The sequence below is a fragment of the Nelumbo lutea genome, chromosome 1 (assembly GCF_056320005.1).
Source record: "Nelumbo lutea isolate HS-2025 chromosome 1, American lotus-T2T, whole genome shotgun sequence".
Lineage (NCBI taxonomy): Eukaryota > Viridiplantae > Streptophyta > Magnoliopsida > Proteales > Nelumbonaceae > Nelumbo > Nelumbo lutea.
In genome coordinates, this window is record NC_142684.1 from 143,504,211 (window position 1) to 143,522,414 (window position 18,204).

Consider the following 18,204-nt stretch of genomic DNA (forward strand, 5'->3'; position numbering starts at 1 on the left):
AAAATTGACCCAGAACTGAAACCACTTTGGCCACTGGTATGTTCATCAGTGATTTGACCGTCAAATTTAAATAGATGTCCATTGCAATTTAAAAAATCAAAACTGGCCAAAAAAATGTTGTCTAAATCAATAGCATGAGTCATTGATCAAATCAACAATTTTTAGCCGAAAAATAGGTTAAAGAGTGAAACGAACTGATTGCCTGAATGATTTTCAGATCAAACAGTCGTCCCACTGTCCAGGTCAGTTCATGGTTCAAAAGCCATGATCATTCACATGGGGACAATAATTCATTATTTAGGATGTGGGGTGTTTCCCTATTCACGTGTAACTATTCATAGGATGATGTACCACAAAATTGATTGGTTTGACGATTTAACCCAGTTGATTGATCCGATAACCAATGATTTAGAGAGAGAAAAAACCAGTTCTACCTCCGATCCGTTTTCAGAACAGTTGTTATAAGTTTTTTCCATCATAGTCGAACCTAAGGTCATGAGTTCAATTTCTCTCGTTATGTATTTCCAATGCATAATAAAGCAGTGACCCGAGTGACAAAGGTTAATGACTGATTAGATGGTTTTTGGGAAAAAAATACTAAAATCAGTGTTTTAACAATCTAATTGTCATCTAATTCATGAGTTTGATGGTCCGGTTGCCTCAGATCCGAGTCCTACAACATTTGACTATAATAGGTAGGAAACACGACAAAGGACAACAAAAGACTCGGATCATTACACGGCACATCCAATTGAAAGTGAGGAATGACGATGAGCTCACCAATTCACCATTGCCTTGCCAATGGAGTAGTCATGCCCAATATCCATAACCTTCTCCTCCTTCGTAAAAAGATTGACCTATCTAAGAAGATATGCTGAAAATACTAGCATATAAACTAGGGTTGCAAGTCAGGCCGGGTTAGGTCGGGTTGAGGCCAACCTTAATTCTAACTTAATCCAACCTTCAATCTGACCTACCCAACCTTAAGTCTAACCCTTACTAAATTCCTTCAACCCTAACCCAATTCAACCCAACCCAAAGTTAATTACCTTTTTTCTATCCCTTGTAATCTTGTAGAACTTCTTAATTTCATATCTTAACTCAACTTTCTCTACATATATTAACCCTATGTTTTATTAGTATTTTTTGTTAATGTTTTTATTGGTTCTTTAAGTACAAAATTCATAAAAAAAAAAGGTATTTGAAATGATTGTAGTTTATTATGAATTATGACTTATAATAGATCTTTTATGGGTAGTAAGTTATGAGTGATAAAACAAGAAAGAGGAGAACTGCAGTCCACCTCAGAAATCTGAAATTGCAGCCCCCTCCTAGTCTACTAGTAGCCCCCCCTATAAACCGCATATTGCCCATGGATTTAGCATCAATCCACGGTCAGGATTCAGTCCACCCCTAGAAACCATAACTCCACCCTAAGAGTGGACTCAACTATAAAAACCCCAAACAAAAAATATATTATTAAGGTTTTAGCATTTCTAATTGGGATTAAGTGAAGTGATTATCTTAAAAAAATAAATGATAGTATGTGGTGGAGGCTATACAATTATCATGCATATAAACAAATCAATATATGATATATCATCTATATAATATTTTTATATATGTATAAATTATAGAATCAGATTCAGGTTGAATCGGTTGCTCGAAAGATTAACCCTAACCCAACTCAAAATAAAGTCGGATTCATAAATTTCAACCTTAACCCTAATCCAAGCATCAACCTTACCCATTTCCGGATTGAGTTAGGATTGGGTTCAGGGTAACCCAGCCCGAGTTGCAGCCTTAATATAAACCCCGCTAGGCATCTGGGTTATATGTGTAGGAATTACTTGTTGGTCCATTTGTGATTGTTATGTAGCCTATTAATTTCCACAGAATTCTATTTGTAGTGGATCCCGTTTTCATTGAATACGGGTAGACACAAACCATAACCTTTTTCCTATTTTCTTTTTTAAAGTGCATTATAAAGCGGATACTTACTTTGATTTTAGTACATGTCATAAAAATTAAACTTAATGTAAATTTTTATTTTACCCTCTACATTTTTGCACAGCTGCATAACAGGCACCCTTACACTTGTACGTCTAAAAACCTTTTCTTCAAATGCACCTAATGACCCCAAAACTACTACATTTAGTTGCTTCTTTTAAATGAAGAATGCATCAGCTTCTTCGAACCAAGAATAAACCAGACTGTTTAAATTAGTTCACAAAGCAGTGATTTCTTCACCTATTAATGATAATTATTTCTTGTGAGTTGTGAAACCAATTCCTTTTTAAATTCATGCAAAAGAAAAACTACCGAAGTATTTACATTTGCTTAACAAATCTCTCTTAGATGCGGAAAAAGTTCTTTCAGAAAGATCAAGTGAAACTCCATAGAATGTTGCAAATAAGATCTACTCTTACTTGCATGGATCTATCGGAATCTACAGAAGAGACTGGTATGAGGTCGGACGCAATTTTTCATTCTCAGGTATGTTTAGAAAGCGAAAGCAAATCAGAGACGTTAGAAACCCAAAAATTTGCTGCAAAGCCTTGTTTCTTCCTCTTTACGATCCCAAAACCAACTATCTTTCCCCAAGACCTCAATTCCTTTGTTATAGACCTAATCCTCGGATTGAGGTTTTCATGAAAAAAGAAAGAGGGATGGAACAGAGTGAAGGTAAGCGACTCGAAGATACTGAAAATGCTGAAGAATCCCAATCCACAGGTTCACAAAAGGAATCTGATGATTCTTCTTCATAGATGGTACCCAATCCATGGTTTGGCCAAGATTCAGTGATGGGAAGCCATGCGTCCTACGGATTCATCTTGGTGAGGTGGCCCACCTCCTTCAGGTACCCTTTCATGTTAATGAGCACCCTCTTCATCGGCATACCGATTGGGCTCAGGAACCTCAACGATATCAGCGATGTTGGCATCCAAGCAGTCAATGACTTCCCCTCCTTGGACACTGACCTCGGAGATCTCTGCCCGATGGAGTCAGTATCTCCGGCTTCGATACACAAGGCATTGCCGGTATCGACATTAACTTTGTCTCCGCTCTCTCCTCCACCATTGATTTTGTAACTTTTTTTCTGATACTCAAATAGTATTCCCTCCTTTTAATCACACAACTGTGACGATGAAAGAGTTGCAATCAAGACTGCCCCCCCCCCCCCTCTCTCTCTCTCGCTCTCGCTCTCCCGAGGGGCGATGTGCTCTTTTTGTAGCAACAGGAGGAGTAGGAGTAGGAATACGTGGCCTCAATCCATGAATTAATTATAGAGTTTCATTTGTTTTTCCCTTGTCTACTCTTCTTTCTGTCTGTCTCTGTTCGATTCCTCAGTCAAACTCAGACATCACCAGTGGAGTCTGTGTTTTTGTGTATGTGAGTGCCGAAGAGAGAGAGAGAAAGAGGGGATTCTAAAGATAATAGACGGATAGAGAAAGGAAGGAGGGAAAGAGAAGAAGACATGTACATAAACTCAAGTCAGAAGTGGGGAAATGACGACCATGATGAGACACTGTAGCAAGGACAAGAGAGTGAAGTTGTAGTAATGCAATAAAACTTAGAAACACAGGTCTGGGAATAAGACTCGTTCCTCGATTCTAAAGGAAGGCAATCCCAGGGTTGAATCTTGAAATGAATTGCTAGCAAACAAGGAGAGAGACGATAGATGGGAGGCGATAAGAATAGGGTGGAAGGCAGCAGAATGAAGGGAGAAGCCATCGAAGATTAAAGAAAGCAAAGCAGGAGATAATAAAGGTTAAAATAGTAAATTAATGATACGTGAGTTTTAGACGTTTTGAAAAGTTATGAATTTAAGAGAATTCATTAAAAATGATGGTGGATTTTTGGGCAATTACCCTTTAATAATTTATGTTAGAAAAAAAGAAGAGGTCATTAAATGAAAGACGTAAGCAACCTTCAGAGCACCCTAGTGATGGACACGTGATCAGAATTGAATTTTTTTTTTTTTTTTTGAAGTTGCATTTACATCCTTTACATTCAACTATTCAATTATGTAATTTTTAGCTTCTTTTTATGGATACAATACCCAAAATGTTCAAAAATAAGATTTTGATCTTTTTCAATTTAATTTATTAATATTATTCAATTGCAACGTAAACGGATTTAAATCTAAATATTAATGGATCAATGTTTTTGTAATAAAACTGAGGTTACAATGTTACATACAATAGGGCATCTCGCCGGTCATCCCTATAGGTCTATCGCAACGACATTATATTCTTACAAACATTTAATAACCCTTGAATCTAAGAGATTAAAGCATTTGGCAAAAAAATAAAAGAAAAGGGACACCACGTACAACAATCTCCCCTTTATGAACGAGTCTCTCAGAATCGAGGACTTGTACATGTACGACTTAAACACGAGAGTGACATCACATACAAATCAAAAAACTTAAACGGGCCACTTCATTGCACTTCTCATTTCTTTTCAATGTGGGATTCTCTTCAATTATTTATACATAAATCCTACCACATTTGTCATATAGTTAAATATCTACACTACCATGCTAGAACCATAGGCAAATCTTTAGTGGAAGTTTTGCTTACTTGGAGGCAAAATTGTCCAATGTAAGAGCCAATCGGATACAGTTTCCCCTGAAGCAGAGGGACTCAAGCTTTGAGAGAGGTTTTTATCCATCCAAATGGAGAGTAATATTGTGCTATATTCCACCTATGAGTCATGAATCATTGACTCGGAAACATAAATGTCTGCTACAAGAACAATGACATGTCACAAATGGGGTGCAAATGGATCAGATCATGATCCGATCCTATTTGGTCAAATTCGGACTACCCCTGCTCAAATCTTTACATCAAATCCTATTATCCGATCAAAAATTGGATTTTCATCACCCCTATCTGATTCGAAAAGATCATATCCGATGTATTATATATATATATATATATATATTTTATTTATAAATAAATTATTTATATTATATTTTTATAAATTGCTATATTATTTATTTATTTTTATAAAAACATGTATATATGATGAAAATAATTAAAAAACTTGTATTTTTTGTTTTTTCTTTATTTAAATTGGTATATTTTATTTTTTCTTTCTATAATTTATTATTTTTAAATAAAACAAGTCGGATCAAATCAAATCCGAAGATCAGATAGGATTTGAATTTAGATCATGATCAGATCCAACATGAACAATGTTAGATCAAATTCAAATATACCTTAATTCGAATCCGATCCGGGCCGTTTACATCAATGTTGATGATGAAGTTGGGGGAGGGGATGTTATCGATGCCAAGTTGTTTGAGTCTTGTGCTTGAAGGTTTTCTTGTTTTACATCTTTGGTCCCTATTACACTACTAGTGATAGGGGTGTCAATTGGATCGGATTTGGTCCAATCTGGTCCAGTCCAATGTGAGTCCATTACAAATGGATTGGGTCCAATCCAATCCAATGAATATTTTGGACCAATCCAGAGACTGTTCAATCTAGACCTGGCAAAAAGTTGGCCCAACCCAAAAAAACAGGGTTAGGGTCTCATATTTAGCTATCCGAATGCAAAAATGACCTGACCTGACCCAACCCGAAAAACACTGGGTTGGGTTGGGTTGGGTTGGGTCATGGGTCAACCCACTGACCCTGATTGTCAAGTCTAATTGGGATTATTTATGCATTGTTAGAAGTTTATACTCTTTATTTTTTTCTATTTAGTCTTTACTTTTTATTGTTTACTCTTTAAATTGTTAAATGTTCAAGTTTTTTATTTTATATTTGGAATTTTAAGGTTAATTCTTTTAATTCTGACATTTTTCATGTATATTTTCTTTATTTTTTAATTTCAATTATTTTTTGGGATGACCCAAGTTGACCCACGGGTCAAGCCTAACCCAAATATTTAGGGTTAGGGTCTAGCATTTGACAACCCAACCCGAAATTTAACCTAGCCCAAAATCAACCCGAAGTAACTTGACCTAACCCGAACCCGACCCACCCAACCCAATTGCCAGGTATAGTTCAATATGTTCAAATTCTTGTTAATTTTGATTGGTTTCAACCAAGGTTTTAAAAACCAATACAAACAACGAACCGATCAGGGGTCCGGTTCCCGAGTCGAACGGTCCAATTGTTCAAACTGAACGAACAGCCCGTTTTGACAAAAAAATCCAAACCAACAAAACAGTTGAACGATTCGACTGCCCAAGTCAGTGATTTGCTAACTAAATCAACGGTTTTGGGGGAAATAACAATTCTAGGGTAAAACAGATCTAATTAATTCCTGATTTTTCCAGTCTGGTCCAATATTAAAAACCATGATTTCAACTCAAACCTGATCCATTGACACCTATGTTCTTATCTTCTATCAATCGACCAGATATTGACTCAATCCAATATAAATTCATTATGGATAAACCAGGTCCAATACAATATGTTATATTGGTCCGTCCAATCTATCCAATCCGTCTAGATAAATTTTGATTTGAACGGAGTAAACCCGAAACCGAGCCTGACACCCCTAGCCGGTGGTGCAGGAATTGGCATTTGGCACCTTGGTATATCTTAAACCTCTACATTTCTAACTTTGCATAGGTTATCTAACTTTTTATTTTCAAATTCAGATGATCTTTACAAATAAAGCCTCTCAAAAATAACATGCATAAATTCAAAAAAAAAAAAGTCCAACAAACACAAAAAAAAAAATGCATCGAAAACAGAGTAACCCAAAGTTGTCGGAGTGCCATATAAAACAGTTTTGTAAAACTGTGGCTGAACACCCGCACCCAATTTCAGTCGGTTTCACTAATGGCCACCACTGGTCCATCACCGTTGGAAACAGGTACAGACTCAATCAACGCTCACCCAATTTCAGCATTTTGATGCTTGGCAACCAAATCATCAACCGAGTTTTTCCAAAGACGCTTTCTTGAATGAAACGTAGTCTTTGGGGACAAGGTTAAGGTTAAACTGAACCTGTTCAAAGAGATCGAATTATTTACCAAATTCCTAAATCAAGCGAAATATAGAGAGAGAATGCGAGTTCGAGAGAGGGAGATGTTTCAAAACCAAGAAAAATTAAAATGAGTTCAGTTTTAAGAACGGAAGACATTACATGACATATTTTAATTGTATACAATATAATATTTGAAAGTAAAATAAAATATACATAGTACCCCAACTTTCATTTTGTGATAAGACTTTATATGTTATTTAAGACTTTTAAAAATATCAAAATTATTCTTGAGCGCTGTTAATCATCATTTTTTTTAAGAAAATGAAAGAGAAACAAACAGTTAACTCTAACTTCCAAGCACCTCTAGCAAATATTCAAGAAAAAGGGTTGTATGTGGTTTGGGTAGGGTAGAGGGACAAAACATTTTCCACTGGATTCTCTAGCAAACCTCCAACCATCAGATTTGGTAACAGCATATACGGTGGTTGCCCTCTGAGCTTATCTTCATCTGGCCGCCTCTGCAGCACCAGCCCCTAGCATGAGAGCACAACACAGAATATGCAAAATAAATTACCCCATTACAATCGTTCATAAAATTCATTACGGCGCCCCGACATGAAAATTCAGATACATTCACTCAGCCTAAATTACAGGATACCTATAGGAATTTTTCCTACAAATATAAAATAGGAGGTTTTATACTCCTTCCAAACCGAAACTCTCATGCCTACTCAAAGCTGATGTGAGTTTCCTTATAGAAATGCCAATTAGTTTGACCTTAATGGCAAATTGGCAATGATCCTGCTATCGGCATTTCTTGCATTGCATTTGCACCCAATGCCCTTAATGAACCAAACCTGTAGTTTGGTAAATGGTGAATTCATCAATAATTACTTCCAGCAGACTGTTACGCATGTAATCAGTTAGATTCATTGTTCTTGTGAAACATATTCTGCGACCGTATTCCCGAACATGACGCAGTATACACCACTCGATGTGCCTGACATTAACGATAAAGCAGGCTTCAGAACAAGTATCAGCTTCATCATCCTCCATTGTATCAGTTGTGGGGCCACAGTAGAGTAGATCGAACCAAGAGGAAAAAAAAATTACATACCCAACACGACAAGTACAAAATTTCATCCAAATTCACAGGGATTGCATCAACTTTTCCATTGGTCAATCTCCACTAATAAACTCCTAACTACACCCAGAAAATTAAAAATAAAAAAAAAAAAAAAACTCTAAATGTAAAACCTTAAAATACAAAGAATTAAAGAACTATTCATCTGCTGCTTTCTTTCTCCATTCCCTCCTCATGTCCAGAGAACAAATCTAACTCTCATCATCAGCAGAGACGCCTTTGGAAGATCCACTTCCGGTCTTCTTCGGCAACAACAAATTGTGGATGTTAGGCATCACACCACCGTTTGCGATCGTGACCGTACCAAGCAATTTGCTGAGTTCTTCGTCGTTCCTCACCGCTAATTGAATGTGCCTTGGCACGATCCTCGTCTTCTTGTTATCCCTCGATGCGTTCCCAGCTAATTCCAACACCTGCAATCAAGTTTCCATCACTAATAACTCAGTCAAATATTCAATATCCAAACAAAGCGGAAAGGGGAAAGAGGAAAGTGGATCCCCAACCAGGGAAAAACGAACCTCGGCTGCAAGATACTCAAGAACGGCGGCGAGATATACTGGAGCACCGGCACCAACTCTCTCTGCGTATTTACCGGCTTTCAGAAACCTGGCGATCCTTCCGACGGGAAACTGAAGCCCGGCCTTGCTGCTCCTGGATGCTGCCTTCTTTGAAGCTCCAGCGCCAAGAGATTTTCCCCTTCCGGCCATATCGGACTTCTTGACAAGTAACTGACCAAAGCTCCGAGAGGAATCGACAGCCCGGGAATTTGAAGTGAGAAGAGAAACAAGGAAAGACGAGGGAGCCCGGCAAATAATACGTTTGGCGAATGGCGACTCCCTTATCTCTTATTTATATATGATGCTGGATTAAATCAGCCAATAGAAAGCAATGACGCGGATCACGATCTTTGACCGTTCATTAAAATGTACATGAACGGCTGGATGGAAGTTTCAGATGTAAGAATTGGACATCTTGGATTAACTGCTTGGATCGAGGACGGAGTTGAGACAGTTGGAGTTATCTATACTCCCAAATTTATTCATACAAAATGACGAAAACACCCTCGCATGTTATACAAATAACATGAAAAAACTGGAGTAGAGCCCATAAGTAACAGTTAGCACCTTGATGCAGTCCAAGTCCAAGTAGTGTTGCCAATGGATCGGGTCTGCTCAGGGTCAGGTACTCGGGTAGAACTACTCCTGATTAGTGATTACGATAAGTAAATGTGCAATATCGGATCTGACCCGATACAATCTATTTGTAATCTATAGCTACTTTTCAAGGTATAATTTGATACAAAATCTACTTATTTGTCAAATTGACACATATGGGGGTATTCTTTTTTTGGATTTTGATTAGGGGAAAAGTTGGTTGAACCAAGAATTCTATGTTATTTTTTCAAATTTATGTGGGGATTAGAAAATGTTTATTTTCTTGGTATCACTTAGTTGGGTAAGTGATACCATCTTCTAGGTGGGTAAATAACTTTTCAACCTTAGGGAAAATTTCCAACACTTGAATGGGACAAAATACCATTTTAATAATAGATTTTTATGGCTAAAATGATCATTGTCATATTTACATAAGAAATAAAATAACACGGATGAATGGGAAAAACTTACCCGGGTAACTGCATTTACCCAGATAAATAACTTACCAAAAAGCAAACTTTAGTAGCATGGGCATCTTTTTTGTCTGATTTATGAAAAAAACACTCATGTCCATGCAACACCCACACAATGGCCTTTTTGCTATTTTCCTGTTGAGTATCATTTGTATCACATTGGCATCAAAGTAAGTATTTCCTTCGACTATTCTGTTTTGTATTCATTTTCATATGATTTATCATTTGTTTTAAATGCAAGGTGATGTATGGTTAATGCCATGTCATCCAATTAATGTAGGGAAAATCTACGATGCCGGAAAGACATGGTATTGTAAGCAATGGCGGAGCTAGGAAATTTTTATAAGGGGGCAAAACCTAAAATAGTGGATTAGGGAGGGGGATAAGTGTAAATGGGCCCATAGGGGGGGCAACTATTGGATTGGGGAGTGGGGGAAGGGAGAATTTACATGAAAATTTGTATTAATACTGGGGGTAAGAGTTTTGACCAATCATGAATTTTGATAAATAACACATGATTGGCTACCATGTTTATATTCCAGTTGGTTGGTAAAAAATATTTCAGATGTCATATCTTTTCCATATCATAGTCAAACCCACTTATGTATGAACCCGGATTTGTTGTAGATTTATAGCTAATGACTTTGGAGACCAGATTTGCTCGTCACACAGGGCACTTCACACACACATTTTACTATGCATTGGGAATATCTCCTATACTTTTAAGTTATTTTTCAGGGAAGATGTCCCCATTGCACGGGGATGTGAATGTGAGGTGCCCAAGTGTGAGGAGCAGATCCCGTTTCATGACTTTGCTATAGATGCAATGATTGATAGCCATATCAAAACTTTAGAATGGTACGTTTTTTCTTTCCATCATATTTCACTCTCCATCTCTTCCTCGTTCTCTCTTCCTTCCTCCAAAACCTAATAATTTACTTGTTTTCTTCTATACGAACTCAATCAAAACACTTCAATTAAAAGAATCCAATCCGTCAATTCCGTTAGGGATCCATACTGACTAATTGCTGAGATGTTTTTATTTGTAATTAGATTTCTAGGCTGTTGTATAATCTTGTTTGGAACGTAAGTTAAAGATAAAGAACTATTATACATTGATTCATTGCATGAACACTTTGAATGTAGATATTTGTGTTGGATAAGTGTTCATTGGATTCATTCGATTTCTAGGCTGCTATATACATTGATTCAACCAAAGCAACCAAAACACCTTGAATATGGATATCTACATTGGGTAAGTGTTAATTCTACTTTGAATAATGGCATAGCAAAGATGTAAAGGATGTAAACAACCGCTTGCTTTGCACAACAGTGTGAAATTTCGCTGCCTGTGTTTAACATGTTGCACTTCTGCTACATGCAAAGATGTTCCATCAATTAACAAGGAGTATACCAATCTACAACTCTACTTTGTTGATCTGTCGTAAATTTGCTATTATGATATAACACTTGTCATCTTAAATGATTTCATTAAACAAGGAACATATTTAGTTTCTCACTATCTTTAGGTTAACTTCGTTTGCTCTAGATAGTTAGATTCGAACTAAAACTCTCTAATTTTGCATATATTATTTGAATGTCTTTTCAATTTATTACCTCTGCTTAGTTAATTTAAGTTGTCGTATCAGTTCTTTACTAGCTTTCTTCCATATCTTTCATCTTAACTCCGTTTCCTGCTCCTCCGCCTCCTCCTTCTTCTTCTTCTTCATTTGCTCTCTTCTTCTATTTTTCAGCAAATGCTTCAAGGTAACGGTAACATTGGCACAAATGTGGTAAATATCCAACATCTAATCCCTCCTGGTGTTGAGGAAAACTAGCAAATGTCTCTTATTTGTAGTCTCTTCCCTCGCCTAACTAATCAATTTGATGATGTAGTCCAAGGTCTTTACGAACTTTGGAATATGGATTGTAGCAGCCTTATCCTAGCTCTATTTCATCAAGGCCATTTTCACCTTAACTTTCAATATGTAGAAGATTTTGATCGAGTTTGGACTAATGGACCCTGGAATCTAAATGGTTAATGGATTTTAATGCAACCCTAGGTTCCAGGCCAACCCCAATATGCTTGGAATCTTTAGGAAATTGAAGTTTGGGTCCAAATACATGATCTGCCCTTTGAGACCCTATCGATTGATGTAAGTCGTCCGCTCTTTGAACGCATTGGCCCTACTCGTTCGGTGTCAGTTATTCAAAACTACATCCGTGCATCTCAGTTAATCGTCCTCTTCAGGCTGGTCCGTTCATAAGTAACTATAACTGGATCACTTATCGATATGAGGACCTCCCTTGGACATGCTACTTCTGTGGAAAAATCGACCATCTTTTCCGCCGGTGTTCTCAACCTCTCCCAGACACTTCAAGTTGATCTTTTGATCAATTTTTTAATTGTCGTCCCATGAACAATCCAGGCCCCTGGTTGAAAGCTGAACAAGCTTTGCGGCGAACATAGAGAAGCCTCAACTTTGGTGATTTTGTTAATCTCAATGCAACCACCTCGTTGTCTTCTGAAAACCTTCACAATGAAGCAACCCATTCCCCATCTAATCACCAGGTTCAGTCTAATCAAAACTCTCCCCCAGTCCCACCATTTTCTTCAAATCTGTTGGTAGCTTCAAGTTCAACACTCTCTCCTCTTCAAGTCTCAATCGAAACTTTTCATCTGACGGCTTCTACTCAGGATTTAGTAAATTGTATTTTCGAAGATACTCTTGGTCCCTCTTCTTCAACTAGAGGAAAAAAGGCCTAGAATTGATCTCTTATCAAATCTGGAGCCTGATCATCTGTCCCAAAACTTACCTATTTATGACAGGCCTGAATCTTTAGGCACAACTGTACAAGAGAAACACATTGTTTGCATCTATCATGTGGCTTGTAATGATCCCAGTGCAGTTACAAAGGATCAGAATTCTATAAGTATCTACTTGACTTTTTTTTCTATATGTTTATCTTTCTATGGGCAGAGGTAGCTGGCCCATATCAGCCCCAGCTTTCGTAATGATTATCCTTAGTTGGAAATGTCGTGGGGCAGGTCATACTCTCTAAGGCAGTTTCAGGGGTTAAGGGATTTTGTCCAACGAGCCAACCTAAACTTTATCTTTTTATGTGAGACAAAAATCCTAGAGTACAAGATAAATGCTTCAACAAATAAGCTTCGTTATCCTAACTGTATTACTATTAATCCTCAAGGAAGAGCTAGTGATTTAGCTGTCCTGTGAAAATCAGGTTTTGGTTACTATAGAGTCATCATCTCCAAGGTATGTATTCCTAAAATTTCATTTACCTACTTGTAATTGGTTACTAGCTTTCATTTATGGACATGTTGTTAAGCATCGTAGAAATAGTTTTTGGCTAGATCTGAATTCAAATTTGCAACAAATCTCTCTACCCTATTTATTAATCAGAGACTTTAATGAGCCTGCCTTTGTCGACTCTCTAGAACCTTCAACCTCCTTTAATACCTCTAATCTTTCATCCAAGCAATATAGAAATTTGGTAATAGAACATAATCTATTAGAATTGAATATTCAGGGAGGAGGAATATCGTGGACTAATAAAAGAACCATAGGCCATATTCAAAGAACTCTTGATAGGGTTGTCACTTCTTCTGATTGGCTATCTATCTTTCCTAATGCAACCCTCTCTCTCGATACTAAATGGGGATCAAGTCATCATCCTTTCATTCTTAACCTTAACCCAACAATCCGTAGCCTCTCCAAACCTTTTAGATTCTTTGAGATGTGGCTATTTGAGAATTCTTGTAAACATATCATAGAAGATGGTTAGCAACTTTCACTTAATGGTCATGCAGTTTATCGAATAACTCAAAAACTGAATGCTTTAAAGAGAAGTTTAATCAGTTGGAGAAAATCTTCCTTTGTTGAACCAAGAGAAAAAATAAAGAAATTGGAAGATCATATCTTATAAGTGGAACAATCGGGAGTCCTTGACAATTTAAACAATTTATATAGAGAGTTTGAGCATGCCAATGATCAACTAGAAAGCTATTGGAGACAAAATTCTCGTCAAACTTGGTTGCAGTTGGGAGATAAAAACACAAATTTTTTTCACAAGAGTACTCTTTTCATAAGAAAGATAAACTACATTGAAGGAATTAAAGATGACCAAAATAATTGGAAAATTGAGCATGAAGACATCACTAAAATTTTTATTGATTATTTCTTTAACCTTTACAACTCCTAGAATCATGATGAGTTAGAAGATATATCCAATTGTTTTAACCCAATTACCACATAGGAAGAGAATTCCATGCTCACTGATATTCCTTCTGTTGATGAAGTAAAAGCAGCTCTCTTCAGTATTGAGAGTCTTAAATCCCCAGGTCCTAATGCAAGCAGCACTTTTTAAGGATTTCTAGGACTTAATGGGGCAAGATTTAGTATTATTGGTATAAGAATTTTTCTAGAATAGAAAACTCCTAAAAAGGCTAAACCATACCTTCGTATGTTTTATCCCAAAAATGGTTGATTGTTCTAAAGTCCAAGATTATAGACCTATCAATCTCTGTAATGTCACCTATAAAATATTTGCTAAAGTTATAACTAGTAGACTTCGTAAAATTTTGGACAAGTGTATCTCCCCAAACCAAGCAACTTTTATACTTGGAAGGCAAATGCCTAAAAACTCAATTATCACCCAAGAAATGTTTCATTTTTTAAAAGCACAAAAAACAAGGAACAGGCTATGTGGGTCTCAAACTAGATATGTCCAAAGCCTATGATAGACTAGAATGGTCTTTCTTCCTTCAAATTCTATCTTTTCTGGGTTTCTCACCTAACTTTTGATTTCTGATCAAAGAATGTATTTCAAATGTCTCATTTTCAGTCCTCATAAATGAGATTTCTAAAGGTCATTTTAACCCCACTAAGGGTTTGAGACAAGAAAATTCATTATCTCCTTATTTGTTCATTTTAGTAATGGAGGGTCTGTCTAGACTTCTTAATCAAGCAAAACAAGAAGGAAAACTCCAAGATATTCCCATTTCCCATGAAAGAATGGTAGGATCCATCGAATGGACGCCAAAAAGGTTGTGGAATGGGTGGGCGAATTTCAAAAATTTCTTACATTTCTTCCAATTGGGAATCATATTCCCTAATTTTAGAATCAAAATTCAAAGATCCTACTTGAACCAAACCAGACCAAATTTGAACCAAAAGAGAAGGGACAGATTATACCTGATCCGGAGAAGCAGTATCTCCCAACGTTTGTGTTCACACCCAAAGAAGATCCCAAGATCAGATCCCACTAAAGATGACATAGTGATGATGGAGCCGAACCAGCAGTATTCGTCCCACGAACCAAGTTCTTCTGAAGAACTCGATGGAAAACTGAGAGCACCACACGAACAATCAAGAATCTTTCTTGATATTCTCTAACTGAGAACTCGAATTGGCAGAAAAGGTGGTGGCGGCTGCTGGAGGAGAATGCTAGAGAAAAAGGTGGCGAACTGCTATTTTCTTCTCTAGGGTTATTTGAGATCCTATCTCAAGAGTGCAGAGTCATATACTAAAAACCCTTAGGGTTCGAATTAGGGTTTCCTCATCTTTCTTGGTGATTAAGAAACCTCCTAATCATATTAGGAGTTTCCGTAATCCAAATCTGTATTTGAATCAGGACTCCTCTTAATCCTATCTACAGATTAGGTCAGCTTTTGGGCTTAACCTAATCTCAGATCCACCCTTTTAAGTGACTGATCAAATCAACCTAGGTCGAAATGGGCTTTAGGCCCAATATGTATTAAGTGCTCAATAGTCTTTCAAACTGCTGCCCAGTTGGGCTTCTTTGCATGGCGTGGAACCCAATCATTGATCTACACATCAACTACATGGGTTTGGCCCAGCCTCTGTTACAAGGCCTAGCCGAATTCACTAGAAAACCTAGTGAACCCCTTGAGCCCATCACATGGACCCTATGGGCCTAACACTTACATTAAGTCGTCCTTGGTCCAAGTCATCTTATAAAAACCTAGGGACTGTGGATAGATGCAAGATTAGCCCATCAGGTATTGCCCTAAATGGCCTTACACTTAACTTCTCAACCCATAATGATCAAGCACTGCCCGACAAGAGATGACCTCTCCATCGGTTGCAAGGAACAATGCTGCACTTTCTACTCACATGGATCCCGAGAATTAAAACCATTTGCAAACATTTTGAAACCGTATATAAGTATATATATCACATATATAAATTTGCAAAACAAATTCCAACGATTGAAATCAATTGTCGGCAGTTTGGTTTCCATCAGAGAGAGTGCATCTCCGATCATTACCTTTGTCCGACAAAGGGGCTGATCCTGTCATTATGATCACCCACTCAGATGAATTCTCAGACTATCCCAACACACCCAGGTTTTGACCCCCGCTAAGGATCTCATTGATTGGCATATCAAAGACAACTCAATCTGATACCTAGTGTAGTATCATAATCGAGTCTATGGGTCAGGTGTAACTTTCCAGTTTTGCCCATCAATCTCCAAGGTCCAAGGCAATACTGAAAATCTGGTCCGGTTCAAGGATTCAAATAATCCTACACTACATGTGCCTTGGGTCTCACCCTGGCGGCTGAGACAAGCCACCCCAATACTTGGAAGCACACCAGTGTCAGCCTTGATAGGATAAATCTCCCCAGACTTATCCAATGACTATGAATGTTCTAAACTAACACGAGTCTCATTAAGTGTCCAGTTTAAGGGTCTTACACATAAATATACCGCACAACATGAATCAAACATGTGCTTTATTTATTTACATTAAATATCAAAAGTATATCAAAACTGATTGGAGCTAAGGGCATATAAAATTATCTAACATCCCAGTCATCCCCCAAAATCTCTCACCTCTTCTTTGTTGATGATGTTATGATTTTCATAAGAGCTCATAGAGAAGAAATAGATAATCTTATCCAAGTCCTAAACAAATTCCAAATTTCTTCAGGACAAATGATAAACATAAACAAATCGGGAATTTTTTGTAGCAAGAATATTCATCCCAAACTCCAACTTATAATTAGGAGCCAATTGAAAATAAAACCTTTGCATAAGAATTGTACATATCTAGGGCTCCCTCTCTTCTGGTTTAGGAATAAACATTCCAAATTAACTTTTATCCTAGACAACTTGCAAGAAAAACTCAACTCTTGGAGAGCCTCAACTATCAGTCAGACGGGGAAAAAAGTACTAATTCAGCCTATTTTACAATCTATTCCCCTCCATGCCATGACCTTAATTAAATTCCCCTAGAAAACTATTAACCAGATGGATAAAATGATCAAAATTTTCTAGTGGAGAACTTCTAAATCAAAACCTCACCCATTCCATTAGTGTGCTTGGAATGTTTTAATGTTACCTAAAGCCGCGGGAGGTTTAGGTTTCAGAAATCTCTAATTAACTAATAAAGCTTTACTTAAGAAAACATCCTGAAGATTTCTTAATGAACAAAATAATCTATGGGCTCAACTTTGGAAATTGAAATAACTAAAAAACCGAACTTTGTTTCCCCATTTTTTCACAGCTTCAGGTTCCCTTTTTTGGAAATTAGTAGCCCCAACTCTGATTGACCTTGCCTCTGAATGTGGCTCTTTAATTAAGTAAGACCCTAAATTTCCAATTTCTTAACGACCTTGGATTCAAGCGCAAAATCAATTTTACTGGATATCTCTTCCTTTAGCTCCCTAGTTTAAAAACTTGGACATCAACCATCTTATTCAGAATGGTCAATGGAATCGAGATGTTATTATTTCTTTATTTGCTACTAATGAAGCAACAAAGATTTTGAATACCCCCATTTTCCCCTCTTCTCATCCAACTTCTTGGATTTGGTTCCAACATAGTTCAGGAAAATTTACAGTAAAGGAAGATTACAAGAAGAACCAAGGAATATCTTGTCCACCTATAGACCCAGACCTCAACTTTTGCCTTAAAAAGTTTTGGAAACTCAAAATTGCACACCATTTCCAACTTCTGTTTTGGAGAATTCTTAATAATTTCATTCTTGTAAAAGATAAGATCTTTCAAGACAATCAACACAAAACCTTTGTCCTCTATGATCTAGAAGCTGAAACTTTAAATAAACTTATTCATGAATTGCACTTATACCCAAGCAATCCTTTTTGCCAACCCTTGGAATATTCATTTCCAATCTATATTTCAAGGGTCCTGGATTTTCTGCATTCAAACTCTTTACAATCAAACTGCAAATTGCTCTTTATTTATGAATATTTTCAACATGATAGTTATAGCTTCTTACTACATATGTTATGTTAGGAATAAAAAGACTTTTAAAGACAGATTAATTTGACATACCAGTCTACTACTCCAAATTAGTAATTCTTGCTTACAGTCAAATTCTCATTCCAATATCGATGCTCCCCCAAGTCAATACTCAATAGATAAAGTTCCTCTTAGCATATCCCAAATTTGGACCTTATTGTGCTTATTGATG

At 36.9% G+C, this 18,204-nt stretch overlaps 1 protein-coding gene across 1 annotated transcript; it reads right to left on the reverse strand.

Moving 5' to 3' along the window:
• Nucleotides 1-8,091: 8,091 nt before the first annotated feature.
• On the reverse strand, nucleotides 8,092-8,925 carry LOC148878068 (putative histone H2A.3). The gene is made up of 2 exons (XM_088948547.1): nucleotides 8,617-8,925; nucleotides 8,092-8,511 (listed from the first exon to the last, which is right to left on the reverse strand). Exons 1-2 carry the CDS (start codon nucleotides 8,803-8,805, stop codon nucleotides 8,290-8,292), a joined length of 411 nt encoding a protein of 136 aa, XP_088804673.1. The 5' UTR covers nucleotides 8,806-8,925; the 3' UTR covers nucleotides 8,092-8,289.
• Between the last annotated feature and the right edge of the window lie 9,279 nt (nucleotides 8,926-18,204).